The 22,843-nt window shown below is 41.9% G+C and overlaps 1 protein-coding gene across 1 annotated transcript in view; it reads left to right on the forward strand.

The window, feature by feature from the left end:
- Positions 1–7,954: 7,954 nt before the first annotated feature.
- The window catches only part of RHBDL2 (rhomboid like 2), a 29,783-nt gene continuing 14,894 nt past the window's right edge, over positions 7,955–22,843 (forward strand). The window contains exons 1-3 of the mRNA XM_047083316.1: positions 7,955–8,221; positions 12,080–12,228; positions 15,774–15,886. Coding sequence (XP_046939272.1) covers positions 7,976–8,221; positions 12,080–12,228; positions 15,774–15,886 — 508 coding nt within the window. The 5' untranslated portion in view covers positions 7,955–7,975. The remainder of the gene's footprint in view (positions 8,222–12,079; positions 12,229–15,773; positions 15,887–22,843) is intronic.

Below are 22,843 nucleotides of genomic sequence, written 5' to 3' on the forward strand. Positions count from 1 at the left end.
TGAGGCTCAAACTCACAAACCGCTAGATCATGCTAGATCATGACCTGAGCCAAAGTTGGACGCTTAATCCACTGAACCACCCAGGCGCCCTCTACTTTTTTTTTTTTTTAAGGCAGAAGAGTGTTCTGGGTAAATGAGCATTGCCCCACCCTTTCCAATCCTTGGCCAACACAATGGCTCCATGATTCATATCATGAGCAATGCTTATTCCACACAAAGACAGGATGTAAGGAAGTTCTTTCCAGTTTTCCTCTAATTTCTTTTTTAAGTTCGTTTGTTTGTTTATTTATTTATTTATTTATTTTGAGAGAATGAGAGAGAGGCGGGGGAGGGGAGGGGTAGGGCAGAGAGGGAGGGAGAGAGAGAGAGAATCCCAAGTAGGCTCTGCACTGACAGTGTGAAGTCCGATGCAGGGCTCAAACTCAAACTGTGAGATCATGACCTGAGCGGAAACCAAGAGTCAGATGCTTAGCCAGTTGAGCCTCCCCACTTTTCCTTTTCTTGAGAATCCTTGCTGGGGTACCTGGCTAGCTCAGTTGGTAGAGCATTTGACTCTTGATCTCAGGGTTGTGAGTTTGAGGGCCACATGGGGCATGGAGCCAACTTTAAAAAAAGGAATACTTGGCAACCATGAAGAGAAAGTCTTTGATGCACAGGGGGAATATCTTCATTTTAACTTGAAGAACATGAGTCTTTTCTACTCCTCCAACATTCTTTTTAACAGTCCACCTTCGTTGTTCCATACTGGTAGGATGAGGACTTTTCACAGCAGCGCCACCTGATTTTGATCTGGGTGGGGGGGGTGGGGCGGAGAAGGAGAGAGAGAGAGAGATTTCAACAGAGTTGACAGCCACCTGCTAAAGATAAAAGGAAGGAGGTGAGGCACAACATCAAGCCAACATTAAAGAAAGCTCAAGAAACCTGGATGATTTTTGCTTAGTAAGAAACACAATCAGTGCAGTAAATAATGCCTCTCAATATATCACACTGTGATGAGAGTGACAAAGTGAATAATTTGATAGCTGCAGATGCATTTATATCTCTTTAAGACTATGATGTGTTGTATTCATTGCTGACTTGTTTTGAGACTCCTGCTTTATTTAATTGGGCCTCCAAAAATTCCGGTAATCTAAAGTATGCTTCCAGAGACCCTACCCCAACTTTGACCTGTAGAGCCCATGGAATATCCAGGCCACGCCCATGCAGGGACAAAATTAACGCCATAACCTTAGATTAGCCTAGGGAGGAAAACATTGGACCCGGGAGCAAACGTGCTGGTGAGCAGATTTCAGCACAGTGTAAGGAAGAATTAACTACCTAAGGATTGGAATGGGCAGGAAATGCAACAACCCAACTGAAGTACATTCTAGTTCTTTGTGATTTTTCACTGCTGTAAATAGTTCTGCACTGAACATCTTTGAAATATAGCTTTGTATACTTGCTCAGATACATTTGCAGGATAGATTTCTAGGAGGAGGGTGGTTCTGTTGAAAGTTATATGCTTTTCTATTTTGGGCAATTACTACCCAGTTGCCTTCCCAAAAGGCTGCACCTGTTTCCCACAGCCCCAAAAGTATGGATAGTCTTTTCATTGTTTGATTAGTAATGTTTCCAGGGTGGTGAGCTGTGCTCAGAAATTCAGGTGTGGGAGCAGAAGATAAACAGGAGTGGGAGGGACAGGGAATGTCAGAGACTGGAAGTATTGAGCAGCAGATGTTGGAGAGATGGATGAATTAGAGAGAGGCCCCTGTCTCCAAGCAACAGGGCACACAGACGGGGAGGGAAGTCAGAGTGTGACCGTCATTGAGAAGAGAGGTAAACCCCAAACCCTGCAGTGGCCACCAACGTTTTCATCTGTTGCAAGAGGCTGATGTAGCTAGAACTACATGTTGGATCTGTCTACTCTCCCTGCCAAGGAAGAAAGCACACCCACAGTGAGTCTTGCCTAAACCGAATGGGGCAGATATCTTTGCAGCACAGGAAATACATTTCATTAAAATACCTAAAGTGGTGGGCTTGACTTTGTAAAATTTCTGGAAAGTTTGAAGTCTGGAGAAAAGAGAAAATTTTGAGGAAATGTAAGCCTTAGTTTTCTAGTTCCTTTTATAGCTATCAAGTTATATTAACATTGTAAAATTTTATTTCCTCATAAAGTGATCGTGTATGGTATTTCAATTTACAGTAGAGCTTATTAACACAATGTTAATCATCACTAGTTGAACTTACTTTTAAAATGCTTTAGGGGTGCCTGGGTGGCTCAATCGGTTGAATGTCCGACTTCAGTTCAGGTATGATCTCACAGTTTGTGAGTTTGAGGCCTGCGTCAGGCTCTGTGCTGACAGCTCGGAGCCTGGAGCCTGCTTCGGATTCTGTGTCTCCCTCTCTTCTGTGCCTCTCCCCTGCTTGCGCTCTGTCTCTGTCTCTCAAAAATAAATAAATATTAAAAAATTTTTTAAATGCTTTAATATTTGCAGTTAAACACTGTGAGTCTCCAACCCACACTGTGTTTTGCCAATCGTGAGAAGTCACAAAACTGGAAATAGTCAACAGTATTCAAGGAAAATTAATGCAATAATTAGGTCTCCAGACTTAGTGTCTGTCCCTGGGAGGCCGGGTGAGTGGGAAGGTGGAAGATGTAGGGGAGGGAGGAAGACTTTCTTTTCAGAAAAGTTGCTGGGGGAAAAGTCACATGGAAGGGGAATTCTCTTCTTCCCTAAATTTTCTGAATATAACCTATTGTAATGTGAGAACTGCCTAATGAAGTATTTTTAAGAATAAATTCAGTATGAGTTGATTTCCAGTAACTTGCAGTATGAGTTGATTTCCAGTAACTTGCAGTATGAAAATAGGCCCTAGGCTCAGCCCATCCCTTTCATCTTTCCAGCCAGCCAACCATCCATCCATCCATCCATCCATGCACCCACCCATCCGTCCATAGCTAATAATAAAATTATGGAGTGTTTCCCATGTGCCAGATACTATTCTAAGTGCTTTACATGCATTACCTCAAACAATCTTTTCTTACAGTTTTTCAAAATGCTTGTTTGTTTATTTATTTATTTATTTATTTGAGAGAGAGAGAGAGAGAGAGAATGAGTGAGATCATGACTTGAGCCAAAATCAAGAGTTGAGGCTTAACTGACTCAGGAGCCCCCATTACCTCCAACAATCTTTCCAACAATGCTGCAAGGTAAGTTCTATCATTATCCCCACTTTAAAATGGAATCTGAGAGTTTCCCAATAAGTTAAATATGGAATTACTATATTAATTATTATACTTATATACTTATATTAATTATAGTTATTATTACTATACTTAATTAATTACTATACTAAAGGAATGAAGTCCTGGGGCACCTGCCTGGCTCAGTAGGTGGAGCATGTGACTCTTTTTTTTCCTTCTTCAAATTTATTAAATTCCAGTTAGTTAATGTGCAGTGTAATATTAGTTTCAGGTGTAGAATTTAGTGATTCATCACTTAAATACAACACCCAGTGCTCATCACAACAAGTGCCCTCCTTAATACCCATCACCTATTTAACCCATCATCTCCACCTATGACTCTTGATCTCGGTTGTGAGTTCAAGCCCCACATTGGGTGTCGTACCTACTTTAAAAAAAAAAAAAAAAAAGGAATGAACCTTGAAGACTTTCTTCTAAGAGAAGCCAGACTCAAAAGGCCACATATTGTATGATTCCATTTTCATGAAGTCCCCCAAATAAGTAAATCCATAGAGACAGAAAAGTGGTTGCCATGGGCTGGAGGGAGATGGCAATGGAGAGATTGCTTAATGGGTTTGGAGTTTTTGTCTGGGGTAATGAAAAAGTTCCTGAACTAGATAGTGGTGATGGTTACATAACATTGTAAATGTACTTAATGCTACTGAATTGTATACTTTAAAATGGTTAAAGTGGTAATTTTTTTTTAAGTTTACTTGTTTATTTTGAGAGAGATTGAGAGAGAGAGAGAGAGAGAGCGAGTTGGAGAGGGACAGAGAGAATTCCAAGCAAGCTTGCACTGTCAGCATGGAACCCAATGCAGGGCTTGAACTCGCAAACCCATGACATCATGACCTGAGCTGAAATCAAGAGCTGGATGCCCTAACAACTGAGTCATCCAGGCGCCCCTAAAGTGGTAAATTTTTACGTTACGTGTATATTACCACAACTTAAAAAAATGTAATCTGAGGCCCAGAGAATTTAAGTGATTTACCTAAGTTTAAAGTTGATAATGTAGTAGAGCTGTGTTTTAATCCCAGTCATCTGGCTCTGTGGGTCATATTAAAAAAATATATATATATATATTATATGTATATATACGTATATATATATATATCTCATTGATGAAGCACATATGGGTGATACACTGTATCTAATCTTTGCAATGACCTTGAAAGTTTTGCATTATTGTTTAGTGTGTGTGTGTGTGTGTGTGTGTGTGTGTGTGTTGGGGGTGGTGGGTAGAACATACATAACTTAAAATTTACCATTTTAGCCATTTTTAAGTATACAGTTCATTGGCATTAAGTACTTTTACATTGTTGTGAAACTCTTAACACCATCCATCTCCAGAACTTTATCTTCCTACACTGAAACTTTGCACCCATTAAATCAGACAACTCCCCATTTTCTCCCTTCCCCCCATGCCCTCGCAACCACCATGCTAAGGTTTATGGTACCAGGCCTGCGGCCATTGCCTGGGGTTGCAAAGAAAAATAAGACAGAGCCATTCCCCAGTCTGTCTAGCGTCAAAGCCTGTGTTCCTGTCCTCTAGTGACCTTGCCACTAGCTCCTCTTCACCGAGTTAGAGAAGTCCAATTGCAGGACAAGAGTGTTGTTGAAGCATGCAGAGGGGATGCCTGTGGCTTGGGGGCGGGAGAAGGAAGTCAGTGAATGAAATATGGTTGAGATGAGAGATGGATGAAAGAAGGTCTGTTAGGAAGGTTGAAGATGAGGAGAATTGGGAACACAACCCTTGCCTTCTTTTTACTTCAGCTTATTCTGAGGAGTATGTGAGATTTTGCGTGGGTATGTGCTTTGAAATGCCAGCGGTGCTCTGCCTGCGTGATTGGGACTCACATCACTCCTTAAGTGGATTTTTTTAATTAACTTTTTTTTAATGTTTATTTATTTTAAACATTAGTAAATGTTTAAAATTTATTAAATTTAATAAATTAGAGAGCGAGACAGACAGAATGTGAGTGGGGCAGGGGCAGAGAGAGAGAGAGGGAGACCTAGAATCTGAAGCAGGCTCCATCTGGGCTCTGAGCTGTCAGCACAGAGCCCGATTCGGGGCTCAAACTTATGAACCCTGAGATCATGACCTGAGCGGAAGTCGGGCGTTTAACCAACTGAGCCACCCAGGCGCCCTTGAAGTGGATTTGTTTGAAGGGTGTAACTCAGGAGATCATTCCAATGGAGGATGCAGATGACCATCTGGTTAAGGGTACAGACTCCTCCTTCAAGATATTAGGCCACAAAGGGGAGGGGAGAAATAGTACAGTAGTTGAGACTTTAGGATCAAGTCAAGGTGTCATAGATATGGCTTTATTTATTTCTTTTCTAATTTATTATTATTATTTTTTTTAAGTTATTTATTTATTTATTTTGAAACATAGCGAAAGCTTGAGTAGGGGAAGGGCAGAGAGGAGAGAGCGAGAATCCCAAGGAGGCTCCATGCTGCCAGCACAGAGCCTGATGCAGGACTGGAACTCATGAACTGTGAGATCATGACTTGAGCTGGTTGGACGCTTAACTGGCAGAGCCACCCAGGCACACCTTTATTTGTTTTTTGTTTTTTAATTAAAATAGTAATAAAACCTTTAAAAGTCAAATATAAACAGAGACTGCCTCTGAAGCTAATAAAAGCTTAAACTTCAAGTCTCTTTCATTTGCATGGGCTCCTTCAAAGGCCGGTATCTACTTTTGCAATTTTTATATTTTGTAACTTTAATTTTATATTATTTTTTCCAAGGAAAACCCCCCAAATTGTTTACACTTTAGGCTCCACAAAATCTGGGCCCACCCCTGCACAGGAGGCAAAAATCTCCTGAAATCCCACCCACCGTGCAGATATAATCATGGTTAATTTTCCAGATTTCTTCCTGTGTATCAGTATGTTACTTTGTGTGTGTGTGTGAGGTTGACTTTATTTATTTATTTTTGTTACTTTATTTTATTATTACTTTTTAATTTACATCCAAGTTAGCATATAGTGCAATAATGATTTCAGGAGTAGATTCCTTAATGCCCCTTACCCATTTAGCCCATCCCCCTTCCCACAACCCTTCCAGTAACCCTCTGTTTGTTCTCTATTTTTAAAGAGTTTCTTATGTTTTGTCTCCCTCCCTGTTTTTATATTATTTTTGCTTCCCTTCCCTCCTGTTCATCTGTTCTGTGTCTTAACAGTATGTTACTTTTTACAAAAATTGGATTGTACTCTACAACTATTTTGCAACATTTTTTTCCCTCACTATTCCAGCCCTTCCCCCCACTTTTGACCACAGAAATATTTGAATGATTTAAGTAGTTTAACCAGGAGTAAAAAATAACAACTAGGAGTGCCTGGTTAACCAGGGTGGCTCAGTTGGTTAAGTGCCCAACTCCTGTTTTCGGCTCAGGTCATGATCTCACGTTTTGTGAGTTCAAGCCCCGCATTGGGCTCTGAGCTGACAGTGTGGAGCCTGCTTGGGATTCTCTCTCTCCCTCCCTTTCTGCCCTCCCTCTGCTTGTGCTCTCTCTCTCTCTCTAAATAAATAAATAAATAAATAAGCATTAAAAAAAAATAACAGAACCAGACCAACAGGGAAAGGACAGTACATGGCATAGGGATAAGAAAGTATGTGGATCAGCCGTCTCTGTTACAGACATGCTGCCTTGGTATCTTATACACCTGCTTGGTGTCCCCTATCACAGTGTAATGATACAATTATTTGTATGATTTTTATTGACCTCTGTTTCCTCCATTACATTGTCAACCCTTTGGACTAGGGATGGTGGCCTGATACCTAGTAGGTGTTCCATAGATGTTTACTGAATAAATACTTGAATAATTGAATATTGAGGATTGAATTCAAGGGAATACCTGATGTGGAAATTAGGAATAACTCAGCCAAGAGCTTTGGATGTCAGAGCATCGTTGGGGAGATGTGTTTCAGCAAGGGTATTGACCTTGTGCCTGGAGGACCAGCAAGGAATGGCCTTCCTAACTCGAGTGTGCTACCGAACGGGCAGTGCTGGTTTAGGAAGAGAGCTGGTAAGATGTAGGTTTGATTCTTTTTTGGGGAGCAGAATGGGCAACTCAGTTTTTTTATCCATAAATGGGACTACAAATCCCCACCTCCTGGGGTTATTGTGGAAGTCCAATGAGTCAATAGATGTGAAAGGCTCCAGCATAGTGCCTGATACACAGTAGATGCTCAGTAAACTATTTTTGATTCTGAGTCAGAAATCTGAGACCTGTGTTTGGCCTGGGAGTAGAAGCAAGATGAAACTAAAATGGGAAAGGAGACCATTCACTTTAGCTGGACGAGACTGGGTTCAGTTATGCGGTGTGCATGGTTTGGGCTCTGAGATGCATCACTTCATGGCCAAGGCATCTCTTACACTGATGGTTGACTTGACAGTCAGTGGCAGAGGGGAAGGAAGGGACATACAAGGTAGGGTTTCTATTCCAAGGCTCTAGTCCATTCTTTGGGTGGTGGCGATAGAAGTGACCCCTGGGAGCCCTCTCCCTCATTTGGGGAGACCCTATTGCTTTGTCACAATTACATGCTAGGGATGAGGGTATGGATAGTGTGAGTATGTGGGCACCAGATCTTCAACTGCCTTCTATTAATATCCAGGAAAGGCCGAGGAAACAAACTAGTGGTTATACCAGACAGCTCAGGAAAGATCTGTGGCCCAAGGACTATAGAGTCATCTGTTTTTCCTTGACATTCATGTCCCTTTTAGGTGGAGGGAAGACCCAGGACAATGGCTGCTGATCGCGATTTGGAGATAGAGGATGTGACTCTGCATTTGGATGGAGACATGAAAGGAGAGCTGGAAGAAGAGAAGGAAATGCGAGAGGATGGGGGAGGTAAAGATCCCTTCAAGAATAAAAAGGTCCACAGGGTTGTCTCAAAATGGATGCTTCCTGAAAAGGTTCGAAGAACATACTTGGAGAGAGCTAACTGCCTCCCACCCCCTGTGTTCATCATCTCCATCAGCATTGCTGAGGTGAGTGAGGTGGGTGGTGGGCACTAGTGCAAGTACCCTTGGGGAGTTGCAAACACACAGGGGCTTCAATCACATCTAGAGAAGAGAAGAGAGCTTGGTGGTGGCAGGCACAGCCCACGCAGAACTCAACTTCACCCTCTCTGAAGTCTCCTTAGGTCCTTCTTATGTTCCCAGTCACTTTCAGCCAAGGGTGAGTTTTATTTTTCAAGCAAGTCCCCTTCCCAGCTGTGACTACTATTTCTGTGGCTTCATTTCATTTTAGATGTTGGGCCTTTAGAAACCAAATAATCTTGGGGTCACAGATTGGTTTGATCTCATGAACTGATTGGTTCTATAGAGTATAGGCTGCCGCCACATTTCAGTAGGGAAAAAAAGAATGGAATCCTCTAATGATGTCTACTGTGGTAGCATGTAGTGTGTTTTCAGACTCTGATCAAGTAAGCCCTTTTATTTTCCAGAAAGGAGTACAAGGCTCAGAGAGGTGGAATGAGTTGCCCAAAGTCACATATGTATGACTGGGCCAGCACTGGGCTTTTCCTGAGCCTCATCTTACCTACCTTTTTCTCCTACACCATGATGTCTCATAAAGAAATTGGCAGAAGATGCATGTGTGTGGGGTGTGACTTCAGGGACATTAGGAAGTCTCTGATCATTCCCACTGATGTCTCCACTTCCTTATCAAGAATGGTATTAGTCAGGGTTCTTTAGAGAAATAGAAGTAATCGAGTGTGTACACACACAAACACACACACATTATCCATCCATCCATCCACCTCTACATAGATATGGAGAGAGAACTTGATTGATTTTAAGGAATTGGCTCATGTAATTGTGGAAGCTTGGCAAATCCAAAATTGAGGGTAGGCCAGCAGGCTGGAGATCTAGGGGGATAAGAGTTGTAGTTGTAGTTCAAAGGCAGTCATACTTTCCCTCAAAGGCAGAATTCCCTTTCCCTCAGAGGAGGTCAGTCTGTTCTATTAAGGCTTTAAACTGATTTGTTGAGACACCGCGTTATGGAGGGTAATCTGCTTTACTCAGAGTCTATTGATTTTAACATTGATCTCATCTAAAAAATATCTTCACAGAAACATCCAGAATGATTTTGATCAAATATCTGGGTATCATGGTCTAGCCAAATTGACACATAAAATGAACCGTCATAGGGACCTAGCTTCTTATGGTTCAGATAAAGAAAAGGGTAATGAGTAAACACTCCTGGCACACTCTATCAGGTTATCCTTCCAGCCTATGGATTGGCTGGCCTGCCCATGGTCCAATCAGGTGTGTGAGTGCTGGGGGTCTGGGGGAATTGGGGCATAATAGGATAAGGTCACGTGATACGAAACATGACTGTTGTAGTCAGTGCTGTGGAAAGGGCAGTTTTCCCAGGAAGGGTCGTAGAGTGGGTGCTAAGATATCTGTCTCTCACAGAAAGATCAGTTTCTTTTTTAAAAATCATTGATTGAGGGGCGCCTGGGTGGCGCAGTCGGTTGAGCGTCCGACTTCAGCCAGGTCACGATCTCGCGGTCCGGGAGTTCGAGCCCCGCGTCGGGCTCTGGGCTGATGGCTCGGAGCCTGGAGCCTGTTTCCGATTCTGTGTCTCCCTCTCTCTCTGCCCCTCCCCCGTTCATTCTCTGTCTCTCTCTGTCCCCAAAATAAATAAACGTTGAAAAAAAAATTAAAAAAAAAATCATTGATTGATTGATTGATTTTCAAGTAATCTGTACAACCATTGTGGGTATTTGTCTCTCACAGAAAGATCAGTGTCTTTTTAAAAACTATTTATTATTTATTTATTTATTTATAAGTAGTCTCTATACCCAATATGGGGCTCGAACTTAGAACCCTGAGATCAAGAGTCACATACTCTACTGACTGAACCAGCCAGGCACCCTGAAAGATCAGGGTGTTTTTTTTTTTAATGTTTATTTATTTATTTTGAGAGTGAGAGCGAGTGAGAAAGAGACAGAGAGAGAGAGAGCAAGTGGAGGAGGGATGGTGAGAGAGGAGGAGAATCCCAAATAGGCCCTGAGCTGTCGGTGCAGCACCCTGAATGGGACTTGATCCCACAACCATAAGATCATGACCTGAGCTGAAATCAAGAGTTGGGCGCTCAACTGACTGAGGCACACAAGTGCTCCAAAATCAGTTTTTAAAATAAAAGCTTTATTTTTTTTTTAATTTTAATTATTTTATTTATTTTTTTTTATTTTTTAATTTTTTTTAATATTTATTTATTTTTGAGACAGAGGGAGACAGAGCACGAGTTGGGGAGGGGCAGAGAGAGAGGGAGACACAGAATCTGAAACAGGCTCCAGGCTCTGAGCTGTCAGCACAGAGCCTGATGCGGGGCTCAAACCCACGAACCATGAGATCGTGACCTGAGCCGAAGTTGGATGCTTAACCAACTGAGCCACCCAGGCGCCCCAAATTTTTTTATTTTAGAGAGAGAGAGCATGAGCAGGGGAGATGGGCAGAGGGAGAGAGAGAATTTCAAGTAGGCTCCATGCTGATGTGGGGCTCAATCCCACAACCTTGGTATCATGACCTGAGCTGAAATTAAGAGTTGGATGTTCAACCTACTGAGCCTCCTAGGTGCCCCTTAAATAAAAGTTTTTATGTATGTATGTATTTAAAAAAATTTTTTTTGAACATTTTAATTTATTTTTGAGAGACAGAGCATGAGTGGGGGAGGGTCAGAGAGAGGGAGACACAGAATCCAAAGCAGGTTTCAAGCTCCAAGCTGTCAGCACAGGGCCTGACACGGGGCTCGAACCCACGAACCGTGAGATCATGACCCGAGCCGAAGTCAGTCGCTCAACCAACTGAGCCACCCAGGCGCCCCAGTATGTATGTATTTTTAAATCTTTCTTGTTTTAATGTTTATTTTTTGAGAGAGAGAGAGAGAATGTTAGCAGGGGAGGGGCAGAGAGAGAGAGAGAGGGAGAGAGAGAGAGAGAGAGAGAGAGAGAGGAGACAGAGCATCCAAAGCAGGCTCTGAGCTGAGAGCAGATAGCTGGATGCGGGGTTTGAACTCACAAACCATGAGATCATTACTTGAGTCTAAGTTGGACGCTTAACTGGCTGAGCCATTCAGGCGCCCCTTAATATCAATTTTTACTAGCTTTTCCATTAATGTCCTCTTTCTATCCCTTCTGTATCCTGCAACCCAGAGTTATCACATTCAGTTGTCATCTTCCCCCAGTGTCCTCTCATCTGTGACAGTTTCTCAGGCTTTGTTTTCATGACTCTGATAATCTTGAGGAGTATGGGCCAGGTATTCTGTAGATTATCCCCCAATGTGGGCTTGTCTGATGTTTTTCTCATGATTAGACTGGAGTTACGGGTTTTAGGGAGGAACACGCAGAGGTGAAGTGCCTTTCTCATCCTATCACATCAGGGAGTAGGGGACCTCCACATGACGTCCCTGGTGACGTGAGCCTTCATCACTTGGTTAAGGTCTTGTTTGCCAGGCTTCTCGGCTGTAAAGTTACTATTGTTCCCTTTCCCTATTCTTTGGAAGCCAGCAATGACTTAATATTACCGTGTAAATGAGAGACCAAATGGGAATGGAAAGATGAGGGCAGAGGGTATTTAAGGGGGGTAGGGGGCTCAGAAAGCATTTTCTTCATATTTGGTGTGGGGCTGCTCCTACTCACTGGAGGAAGTAGGCTATGGCCACGGTTACGTGGGCAGATATGCAGCAGGGAAATTTAATTCCTGTCATCTTTTGAGCACTTGCTACGGAATGGCCCCCTTGAGAGCTAATCATTTGGAACCAAGGTAGTGCCCGTGGGCTTTAATGGGGCCACTCTCTGCAGAAGGTGGTTAACATTCCTGTCTGCCCCTCCCGGTCAGCTGGCAGTGTTTATTTACTATGCTGTGTGGAAGCCTCAGAAACAGTGGATCACCCTGGACACAGGCATCCTGGAGAGTCCCTTTATCTACAGTCCTGAGAAGAGGGAGGAAGCCTGGAGGTTTATCTCCTATATGCTGGTGCATGCTGGGTAAGGAATGCTATTAAGTCGTTGACGGGGGAGGTTGACTGTGAGTACTCGTCACCCCCAACATTTGGTTGGTGCTTTATTATTGATAAGACACTTACATGTCCATAATCTAGCCGGATCCTCACAGAAACCCTAGGAGGCAGGTGTTATTACGGCTGCGTGTGTCTGAGGCTTAGGGGATGTATTGCTCGCGCCAGGTCACGTGGCCACGTGGCAGCGCTGGAACCTCAACCCATTGGTGCTAACCCCCAGTCCAGTGTACTTAGTGTTGCGTATGGCTGCCTAATACTGGTAATTATATAGGAACAGTAATGAGAAGAGACCCGATCATTACTCAACCACACGTATGTTCCCACACGTATGTTGTTTGATGTTGTTAAAATGTTCCCTTTAGGACATGAATCATCAGTCCCTCCCAACCCACCCCTGCCACACACTTAAAAAGAATTAATTCACGAGCATTTTGCTGAGTGTATAGTACTGTTTTATTCCATCTGGAATAATACAAGCAATGGGCATTGGTTTTTGTTTATAGCTTCTTCCACGCTAGTAGTCTTTTTATGACCTCACTCAGAACCCACGACTCAGAACCCACTGCAGACAGTGAACAGCTTGCTGCTGGCCCCCACCCTCCCCACTGAACGCCTGGGGCTTCAGATGAGGCCAACTTCACCTATGTGACCTACCCAGCCCTGGACCTTGAAGGATGACTCTGGTCAATGGCTAAATAGGTATCCATGGCAGGACACAGGGCTCAGAGGCTTGACAAGTCAAGGACAAAATTGCTAATTGCTCAGTTTCTATGGATACTTTCAGTTTGGTCTTCCATCTACCACGTTCTGAACAAATGTGGTTCCTGTACCACATTTAAATTTTATTATGAGGGGGACAGTCAGTTAAATAGTAATGCAAGGCCGCATAGTATTACAGAGTAGTTACTTAACATCTTGCTGCCTCAGTTTCCACATCTGTGAAGTGGGGTAGTAAGTACCGACCTCACAACATTGCTGTGATTAAATGAGACAACGGTTATAATGTCATTTTTGCAGTGCCTGATACATAATAAGACCCTCAGAAAGACTTCTCAAGGAGGCGTAGGACAGGTCACATATGGGGTCGTATAAGTTAGGAATGCTTTTGGATGGAAGTAATCAAAAATCGAACGGGGGCCCGAACAAATGGAGGTTAATTCTTTACTGAATAAGAAGCCCAGAGGTATGTGGCTAATTCGTCAGTTTAATGAAGCCAAGACTCTTGGTTCTGTGCTGGCATCTCTGCTTTTCCCTTGACCTTTCTCTCATGGTTGCCAGTTGGCAGCTGTAGCTTGGTATTAAAAGCAGGAAGGGGAAAGGTAGTACCAGGTGCTGGTGACATCAATCCCTTTTGTCAGGAAAGAAGCTCTCTTACCAGTCCCCCGTCAGCGCCACTCTTACCTGCATCTTATTAGCCGGAACCATGAGACACAGCTACCCCTTGCTAAGAGAGGTTGGCAAAGTCAACATTAGTTCTTCCGGCATCACTACGGGAGGCAGACAAGTGGTAAGGAAATGGATATGGGATTAGCTACTGTAACATAAACAGAAAGATGGAAAGATTGGGATGGGGAGGGTCTCACAGATGACATGTATTCAAGTTGTACCTGGAAGGGTAGATAAAATTTGGCTGAGAAAAGTTGGGATTTCTGTTCCGAGTATATGGCAGGATCTCATCTTTATGCCACTTCTTTTTTTTAATTTTTTTTTTCAACGTTTATTTATTTTTGGGACAGAGAGAGACAGAGCATGAACGGGGGAGGGGCAGAGAGAGAGGGGGACACAGAGTCGGAAACAGGCTCCAGGCTCTGAGCCATCAGCCCAGAGCCCGACGCGGGGCTCGAACTCACGGACCGCGAGATTGTGACCTGGCTGAAGTCGGACGCTTAACCGACTGCGCCACCCAGGCGCCCCTGTGCCACTTCTACTCTTGCTATTGAGCCGCAGAAAGAATGCTGAGGGTGATTCTTTGTTTTTTGTTTTTGGATTTTTTTGGTTGCTGTTGGTCACTTTATCCTCAAGCTGTTCCCAAAGGATAAGATGAGATGGCTTCCTGTGACTTTGCTCAAATTCACAAACTGCACGTATTTCCAAATGCTCTTTCTGAGGTCTCCTTAAGACTAGTGTAACTGTCCTTGCTAGACTATTTTGTGCTGAATTACATGTTACTTCTTGGATATCTTTGGAGATGACTTGGACAGTGATAGTTGTGGCTGGGTGCACATGTGGCCATGGAGGTAAGTAATCTGTTCTGCAGGGTGTGCCCTGAGAACCTCTGCTGGGTAATTTGTTAAGTAAATTATAACCCAAAAACACAATCCCTAAAACAAATATGAAAGCTCTTGCACTTTGTGGAAGATCCAACACCTATTTTGTTAAAAAAAAATTTTTTTTTTTTTTACATTTATTTATTTTTGAGAGACAGAGGGAGACAGAGGGTGAGCAGGGGAGGGGCAGAGAGAGAGGGAGACACGGAATCCAGAGCAGGCTCCAGGCTCCCAGCCGGCAGCACAGAGCCTGATGCGGGGCTCAAACCCATAAACCGTGAGATCATGACCTGATCCAAAGTCAGATGCTTAACTGTCTGAGCCACCCAGGCGCCCCCTAACCTTTTTGGTTTAACCTGAAATCTCCTTTAAAAAAAAAAAAGTCTTGTGCTACATAGCAACTAAATTAAGGATTACTGTAATATGGGAATGTACCAAAATACATTCAGAGATTCTCCAGAGATACTTGTGGAGTTTGACAAGCAAAAGAATACGAATTTTTTAAAAAAATATTTTTACCTATTTAAAAACTATAATAAAAACCACCTGTATAGTCAGTTATGTTCTATGCAAACTGTAGTAATGGGAGATACTAAATTTAGCTAATATTACTGGGTAAACTTTCTTTTTCATTTTGGTAAGCTTTGTTTTTCGACTTTTTAATGTAGAAGTGGGAATAGGGGTTTCTCTTGCCATCTCTATTTTATTAAAGAATAGCCTAAGATTGCAAGACTGTTGTTTAAAAACCTGAGCCTGGCTGGCTCAGTCTGTAGAGCATGTGACTCTTGATCTTGAGGTTGTGACTTTAAGCCCCATTTTGGGTGTGGAGCCTACTTTAAAAAAACAGAAACAAAAACAAAACAAAACAAACTATTGAAATTTAAACTCAATATGAGTGAATTAGGATTTTCTCAATACCATGCAACTGAAACAAAATCAGATGCTGGGGCTGACGTAAGATGGCAATTGTCATCTAAACCTAAATTCAAGTTTATGTTCCCTAAGCTAGCCTCATCACTCTCTGTTTGACATTGTCAGTTACTGTTATAAAATAGAACCTATAAATGTATACTTCTAAAATGTCCTTTAATCTTACATATTGAAGCTCCGTGTTGAGATTTTATTTTTAAAAAGTCACCTAAAAAAATTAGAGAATGGAATTTGAGTTAAGCAAGTCTGTAACTACCCTGTTAATGTCCCAAAGAAATAACTATGTGGGTTACTCATAATGTGTTTGTCTCCACAGAGTTCAGCACATCCTGGGGAATCTTGTTATGCAGCTCATGTTGGGTATTCCCTTGGAAATGGTCCACAAAGGCCTCCGAGTAGGGCTGGTGTACCTGGCTGGAGTGATTGCAGGTTAGTGTTCTGAGGGTAATACAGAATCTGTGTCTCTTAGGAAGCAATAAACAAAGCAAAAAGTAATAAACATTTCAGTCAAGATTTATTGCACTCCTAGTCTGTGCTAGGGAATTTGATAAGCGTTAGAAATAAATTAATTAGGGGCGCCTGGCTGGCTCAGTCAAAAGAGAATGTGACTCTTGATCTCAGGGTCATGAGTTTGAGCCCCATGTTGGGTGTAGAGATTACTTAAATAAATAAAGCTTTAAAAAAGAAAAAAATAAGTTCGAGGGTTGCCTGGCTGGCTCAGTCAGAAGAGCATGTGACTCTTGATCTCAAGATGGTGAGTAAAATAAACTCAAAAAAAAAAAAAAAAAGAAATAAGTTGATTAGAATTAAAATATTTGAGGTAAGGTAAGTAGATAGAGGGGCGCCTGGGTAGCTCAGTTGGTTGGGTGTCCGACTTTGGCTCAGGTCATGATCTCGTGGTTCCTGGGTTCGAGCCCCACGTCGGGCTCTGTGATGACAGCTCAGAACTGGGAGCCTACTTTGGATTCTGTGTCTCCCTCTCTCTCTCTGTTCCGCCCCCACTTGCACTCTGTCTCTCTCTCTCTCAAATGTAAATAAAGATTAAAAAAAAAAAAAGCAGATAGAGGGGCACATGGGTGGCTCAGTCGGCTAAGTGTCCAACTCTTGATTTTGGGTCAGATCATCATCTCATGGTTTTGAGATTGAACCCAGCATCAGACTCCATGCTGGGTTGCAGATTCTTAAGATTCTCTCTCTCCCTCTTTCTCTGCCTCTGTTCTGCTCATGAGCTCTCTCAACAAAACAAAACAAAACAAAACAAAACAAAACAAAACAAAACAAAACAGATAAGCAGATAGAAGTCGTTGTGCCTGTCCTCAGGTATGTCATAGTCAGACAGGGTTTTGTACAGTTGGAAGTCATGTGTAGTTTGGTGTCCGGGCACATATATTGGGGAGAGACCTACAGCCAGATCATGAAGGCCCAATGTGTCAGACTAGTGATCATGGGAAGTAACATGAGCAAATTTCCATTTAAGAAAGAAAGCTTGAAGAGAATGTAGAGAAGAGCTGGAGGGGCCCAAAACCTCAGTAGGAGCTAGCAGCATATGCCTGTGATCTCTGAAACTGGGTGTGCCTTAAGATGACCCACTCTGGTCTGAGCAGAAAATATTAGAATTTCCATCCATCCACTTATTTATTTATTGTAAACTTTTTTTTTTTTAGTTACACTTTTTACATCACAGTTGTAAGAAATAATACCTAGGGATCTCATGTATCCTTTAACCAGTTACTCCCAATGGTAACAGCTCGCAAATTATAGTACAGTATCACAACCAGGAGATCCACATTGATACAGCCACGGTGCAAAACAACGGATTCCTCACGTTGCATTTTTACAGCCATACTCTCTGCTTTCCCACCCCACACTCTCTTTCACCCCTGACAACCACTAATCTGTTCTCTATTTCTGTAATTTTCTCACTTTAAGAATGTTGTATGAATGGAATATATATGTATATATACATATATATACATACATGTGTATATATATATATTCCATATATATGTATGTATGTGTGTGTGTGTATATATATATATCACCTTTGGGATTGGCTGTCTTCACACAGCATAATTCTCTGGAGATTCATGTGGGTTGTTGCATATGGCATTAGTTCATTCATTTTTTTTTTTTGAACAATTAAAAAAATTTTTTTAAGTTTATTTATTTATTTTGAGAGAGAGAGAGAGAGAGAACAAAGAGGGGAAAGGCAGAGAAAGGGAGAGACAGAATCCCAAGCAGGCTCCGTGCTGATAGTGCAGAGCCGAACATGTGGCTTGAACGCATAAACTGTGAGATCATGACCTGAGCCAAGATCAGGAGTCAGAGGCTTAACCGACCAAGCCACCCCGGTGCCCCAACAGTTCATTCATGTTGGTTGCTGAGGGGTATTCCATGGCATGGATGTACCACCATTTGTTTAACCCTTCATTCGTTGGAGACTACCTGGGTTGTTTCCGGTTTGGGGCTATTACAAATAAACCTGTTAGAAACCTTTGTGTACAGGTTTTTGTGAACAGAAGTACAGAGTTTCGTGAACATAGGTTTTCATTTCTCTGGGATAAATGCCCAAGAGCACAATTTTTAGGTTGTATGGTAGTTGCATATTTAGTTTTTTAAGAACCAGCCAAAATGTTTTCCAGAATGGCTGTTCCATTTTGCATTCCTCCCAATATTGTATAAGTAATTCCGTTCTCCACATCCTCATCAGCATTTGGTGTTGTCACCTTTCTTATTTTTAGCTGTGCTCTGTGTAGTGATATCATGATCTTAATTTGCTTTTCTCCAATGACTAATGATGTTGAACACCTTTTTGTGTGCTTCCTTGTTATCTGTATAACCTCTTTAGTGAAACACCTGTTCATGTCTTTTGTCCATTTCCTAATTAGATTTTTTTAAACCATTGAATCCTAAGAGTTCTTTACATACTCTAGATCCTAGCCCTTTATTGAATTTGTAGTTTACAGGTACATTTTTCTCAGTGTGTATTTGTCCTTGCATTGTTTTAATAATCTCTCATGGAGCAGAAGTTTTTAATTTTGATTAACTCTGATTTATCAATTTTTCCTTTATGAGTCATGCTTTTGGCCATATCTAAGAATTCTTCACTGGGCCCTAAGTCCTGAAGATTTTCCGTTATCTTCTAAAGTTGTAGTTTTACACTTTATATTGAAATATGTGACCCCTTTTTGAATTGGCTAATTTTTGTATAAGATGTGAGGTTTAGATTGAGATTCTTTTTTTTTTTTTTTTTGATATCCAATTACTTCACAACAATTTATTGAAAATTCTACTTCCTTCATTGAATTTTTTGGGCCTTTGTCAAAAATCAGTTGGCTGTATCTGTAAATAAATAAATAAATAAATAAATAAATAAATAAATAAATAAAAAGAAGTATACCTTTGTACTTCAGGGTTGTGATATTTAATGAGAATTTTTAAAAAAGAATGAGGCTTATTTTAAAAATCTGCTCATTGAAAGATTTTATAAGTTATTTTGATTTTTTAGAGTGGTTTTAGGTTCATAGAGAAATTGAGAGGAAGGCATAAGGATTTCCCCTACACCCCTTGCCCCCCCCCACATAGCCCCCCATCAGCAACATCCCCCAACAGAGTGGGCATGTGTTACAATTGATGAACCTCCATGGACACATCATAATCACCCAAAATCCAGAAAAAAGTTCACTCTTGGCATTGTACATTCTATGGTTTGGGATAAATGTGTAAAGGCATGTATCCATCATTTTAGTATCATACAGAGTATTTTACCTGTCCTAAAAATCCTCTGTTCTCCACTATTCACCCCCCATTTCCAACCCCTGGCAACCACTGATCCTTTTACTGTCTCCATAGTTTTGCCTTTTCCAGAATGTCAGATAGTTGGAATCGTACAGCATGCAGCCTTTTCAGATTGGCTTCTTTCACTGAGCAATATGCATTTACGTCTCTTCCTTGTCTCTTCATGGCTTGATACACATTTTTGTACCATTAATAAAGTAGAAAATGATTTAAAAATATCATGTAGTCAATGTTTCATCCTTTAAAAATTCTATTTTTGGGGCGCCTGGGTGGCGCAGTCGGTTAAGCGTCCGACTTCAGCCAGGTCACGATCTCGCGGTCCGTGAGTTCGAGCCCCGTGTCAGGCTCTGGGCTGATGGCTCAGAGCCTGGAGCCTGTTTCTGATTCTGTGTCTCCCTCTCTCTCTCTGCCCCTCCCCCATTCATGCTCTGTCTCTCTCTGTCCCAAAAATAAATAAACGTTGAAAAAAAAATTTTTTTTAATTCTATTTTTATATTAAAAAAAATACTATTCTATGAAAGAAAACCAATAAAATGTACCCACCATTAACAAACCTGCATTAGTATAGTAGTACGTATATACACATACTAAATCCATAAATAAGTTCAGATACTTCTACTGCAGTGGGTGCTTGTATAAGTTTCCTGGGGCTCCTATAACAAAGAATCACACACTGCATGGTTTAAGCAACAGAACCACACTGCCTCACAGTTCTGGAGGCTAGGAGTCTGAAATCAAGGTGTCATTAGGGCCATGCTCTCCTCTGATACTGTGGGGGAGAATCCTTCCTCTCTTCCCCCTGGCTTCTGGCCGTGGCCATCAGTCCTTGGCACCCCTTGGCTTGCAGATGCAGGAGTGTGATCTTTGCCTCCACTGTCACGTGGAGTTCTCCCTTCATATGTCCCAGAGGAGTGGGGCCACAGAGCAGGAAGCATTCATGAGATGTGTTAAAGGCATAGAACTGGCAAATGCTTAGTGATACAGCTCACCATCCTGCTTCCCTCCTACTTTTGTGGATCCTGTTTTTCGACCTTCTGTTTCCATTGCTGCGCACACCTGTTTTTCCATTCCTGTGTACATCCTTGAAAACCTTTGTGCTGATGGGGTCCTGCCTGGCTCTAGCATCAGTGCCCGTTTCCCCTGCAGCTTGATTTCAACGTGTGGACTCAGCCTTTCCTCGGTTTCAGAGGAGGGAGAGAAGAGAGAAGGTGAATAACCTGTTCACATCCTCTGCCTATTTTTGCAACAGCTTTTTGGCAGGTATCTCTTTGCCATTCCAGTCTACCCTTCACACTGTTGGCTGGGTCACCTTCCTCAAGCATAGATTAGATGGTATTATTTGCTTCCTAAAACATTGCCAGTGCCCAGAAGAAAGTCAAAACATCCAAGATTGCTTGTTACCCTCCACTATGTGGTCCCATTGCCTTTCACTTCTTCCCTTTTCTTGGAAAGCATAATCTTTATTAATATTCCAAAAAAGAAATTATACATGAAGAGGTTAGGGGGAACTTGATGTAAAATGTTTTTTTTTTTTAAATAGTTTTTTTGAGGTATAATGAACAGACAAAAATCGGTACATATTTAATGTATACAACTTGATGAGTTTGGAGATAAGTACACACCGTTGCTTTTTTTCTAGATTCCTTAATATGTCAAATAACTTTCGTTTCCCCATCCTTGCTCCTGGCAAAGGTGGTCCATGGAGCAGCAGCACTGGTATCACCTGGGAGCTCGTTAAAAATGCAGACTATTGGGCCCCACACCAGACCCACTAACAGAATCTGCATTCGAACACATCCACAGGTGATTTGTATGCACATTTAAGACTGAGAAGTGTTGGGGCGCCTGGGTGGCGCAGTCGGTTAAGCGTCCGACTTCAGCCAGGTCACGATTTCGCGGTCCGTGAGTTCGAGCCCCGCGTCAGGCTCTGGGCTGATGGCTCAGAGCCTGGAGCCTGTTTCCGATTCTGTGTCTCCCTCTCTCTCTGCCCCTCCCCCGTTCATGCTCTGTCTCTCTCTGTCCCAAAAATAAACGTTGAAAAAAAAAAAAATTAAAAAAAAAAAAAAAAAAAAAAGACTGAGAAGTGCTGTTCTGCAGTCCCGCCCGTGTTCCCCAGGCTGACTGATCATCACATCACCTAGAGAGCTTGTCCTAGCTAAAGCGACCCAGATCCTACCCAGATCTACTGAATCAGAATCTCTGGGCATATGGCCCTGGGATCTGTGTTTTTGTCTTGTTTTCTATTTAGTGAGGTATAATTAACATATAATAAGCTGCACACATTTAAAGTATATAATATGGTAAGTTTTGATATGTGTATACAATCAGGAAACTATCACCACAGTCAAGATAATAGACATATCCATTGCTCTTTATGACCCTTGGGAATCTCTGTCTATTGCCCCTCCTTGTCCCTTCCCTGGCAGTTACTGATCATTATAGATTAATTTGTATTTTCTAGAATTTTATATAAATACAATCATAGAGTATGTACTCTATTTTTGTCTGGCTTCGGTCCATTGTCATAATTATTTTGAGATTTACGCATGTTATTCCTTGTATCAATAGTCGATTCCTTTTTGGGGCACCTGTGTGGCTCAGTCAGTCGAGCGTCCAGCTTTGGCTCAGATCATGATCTCATTGTTGGTGGGTTTGAGCCCCATGTCAGGCTCTGTGCTGACAGCTCGGACCCTGGAGCCTGCTTTGGATTCTGTGTCTCCTTCTCTCTCTGCCCCTTCCCGCTCACACTCTGTGTGTCTCTCTTTCAAAAATAAACAAACGTTAAAAAAAATTTTTTAAATAGTTGATTCCTTTTTATTGCCAGGGATATATCACAGTTTGTCCATTCTCCTGCTGATGGACATTTAGGTTGTTTTCAGTTTGGGGCTATTGCAAATGAAGCTACTTAGAACATTTGTGTGTATCAGATAGTTTTTTTGGGGGGGGTAACGAAAGTATTTGTGTAATCAAATATTTTTGGGTTTCTTGGGTAAATACCTAGGAATGGAATGGCTGGATCCTATCAGAGGATATGTTTAACTTTTAAGAGACTGGTAACATTTTAAAGTAGATTTACTGAGATGTAAGTCATGTATCATACAATTCATTCATTTAAAATCTATAATTCAGGGATGCCTGGGTGGCTCACTCAGTTAAGTGTCCAACGCTTGGTTTCAGCTCAGGTCATGATCTCACGGTTTTGTGGGTTCCAGCCCCACATTAGGCTCTGGGATGCCAGCACAGAGCCTGCTTGGGAGTCTCTCTCTCTCCCTCTCTCTGCCCCTCCCCCACTTGTGCTGTCTCTGTCTCTCTCAAAATAAATAAATAAATAAACTTAAAAAGTATATAATTCAATGTGGGTTTTTTTTTTAATTCACAAGGTTATATACCCATCATCACAATTGAATTTTACAACATTTTTGTCTGCCAAAGAAACCCTGTACCATACCCCCTTCCCCAGCCTTAGGCAACCATTCACCTACTTTCTGTCTCTTTAGATTTGCCCATTCTGGATATTACATATAAATAGAATCATGCCATATATGGCCCTTTGTGATTGGCATTTTTCACTTAGCATAATATTTTCAT

The sequence above is a fragment of the Lynx rufus genome, unplaced genomic scaffold (assembly GCF_022079265.1).
Source record: "Lynx rufus isolate CCGP_SWC_20201006 ecotype Redwood Valley unplaced genomic scaffold, mLynRuf1.p SCAF_2, whole genome shotgun sequence".
Taxonomy (NCBI): domain Eukaryota; kingdom Metazoa; phylum Chordata; class Mammalia; order Carnivora; family Felidae; genus Lynx; species Lynx rufus.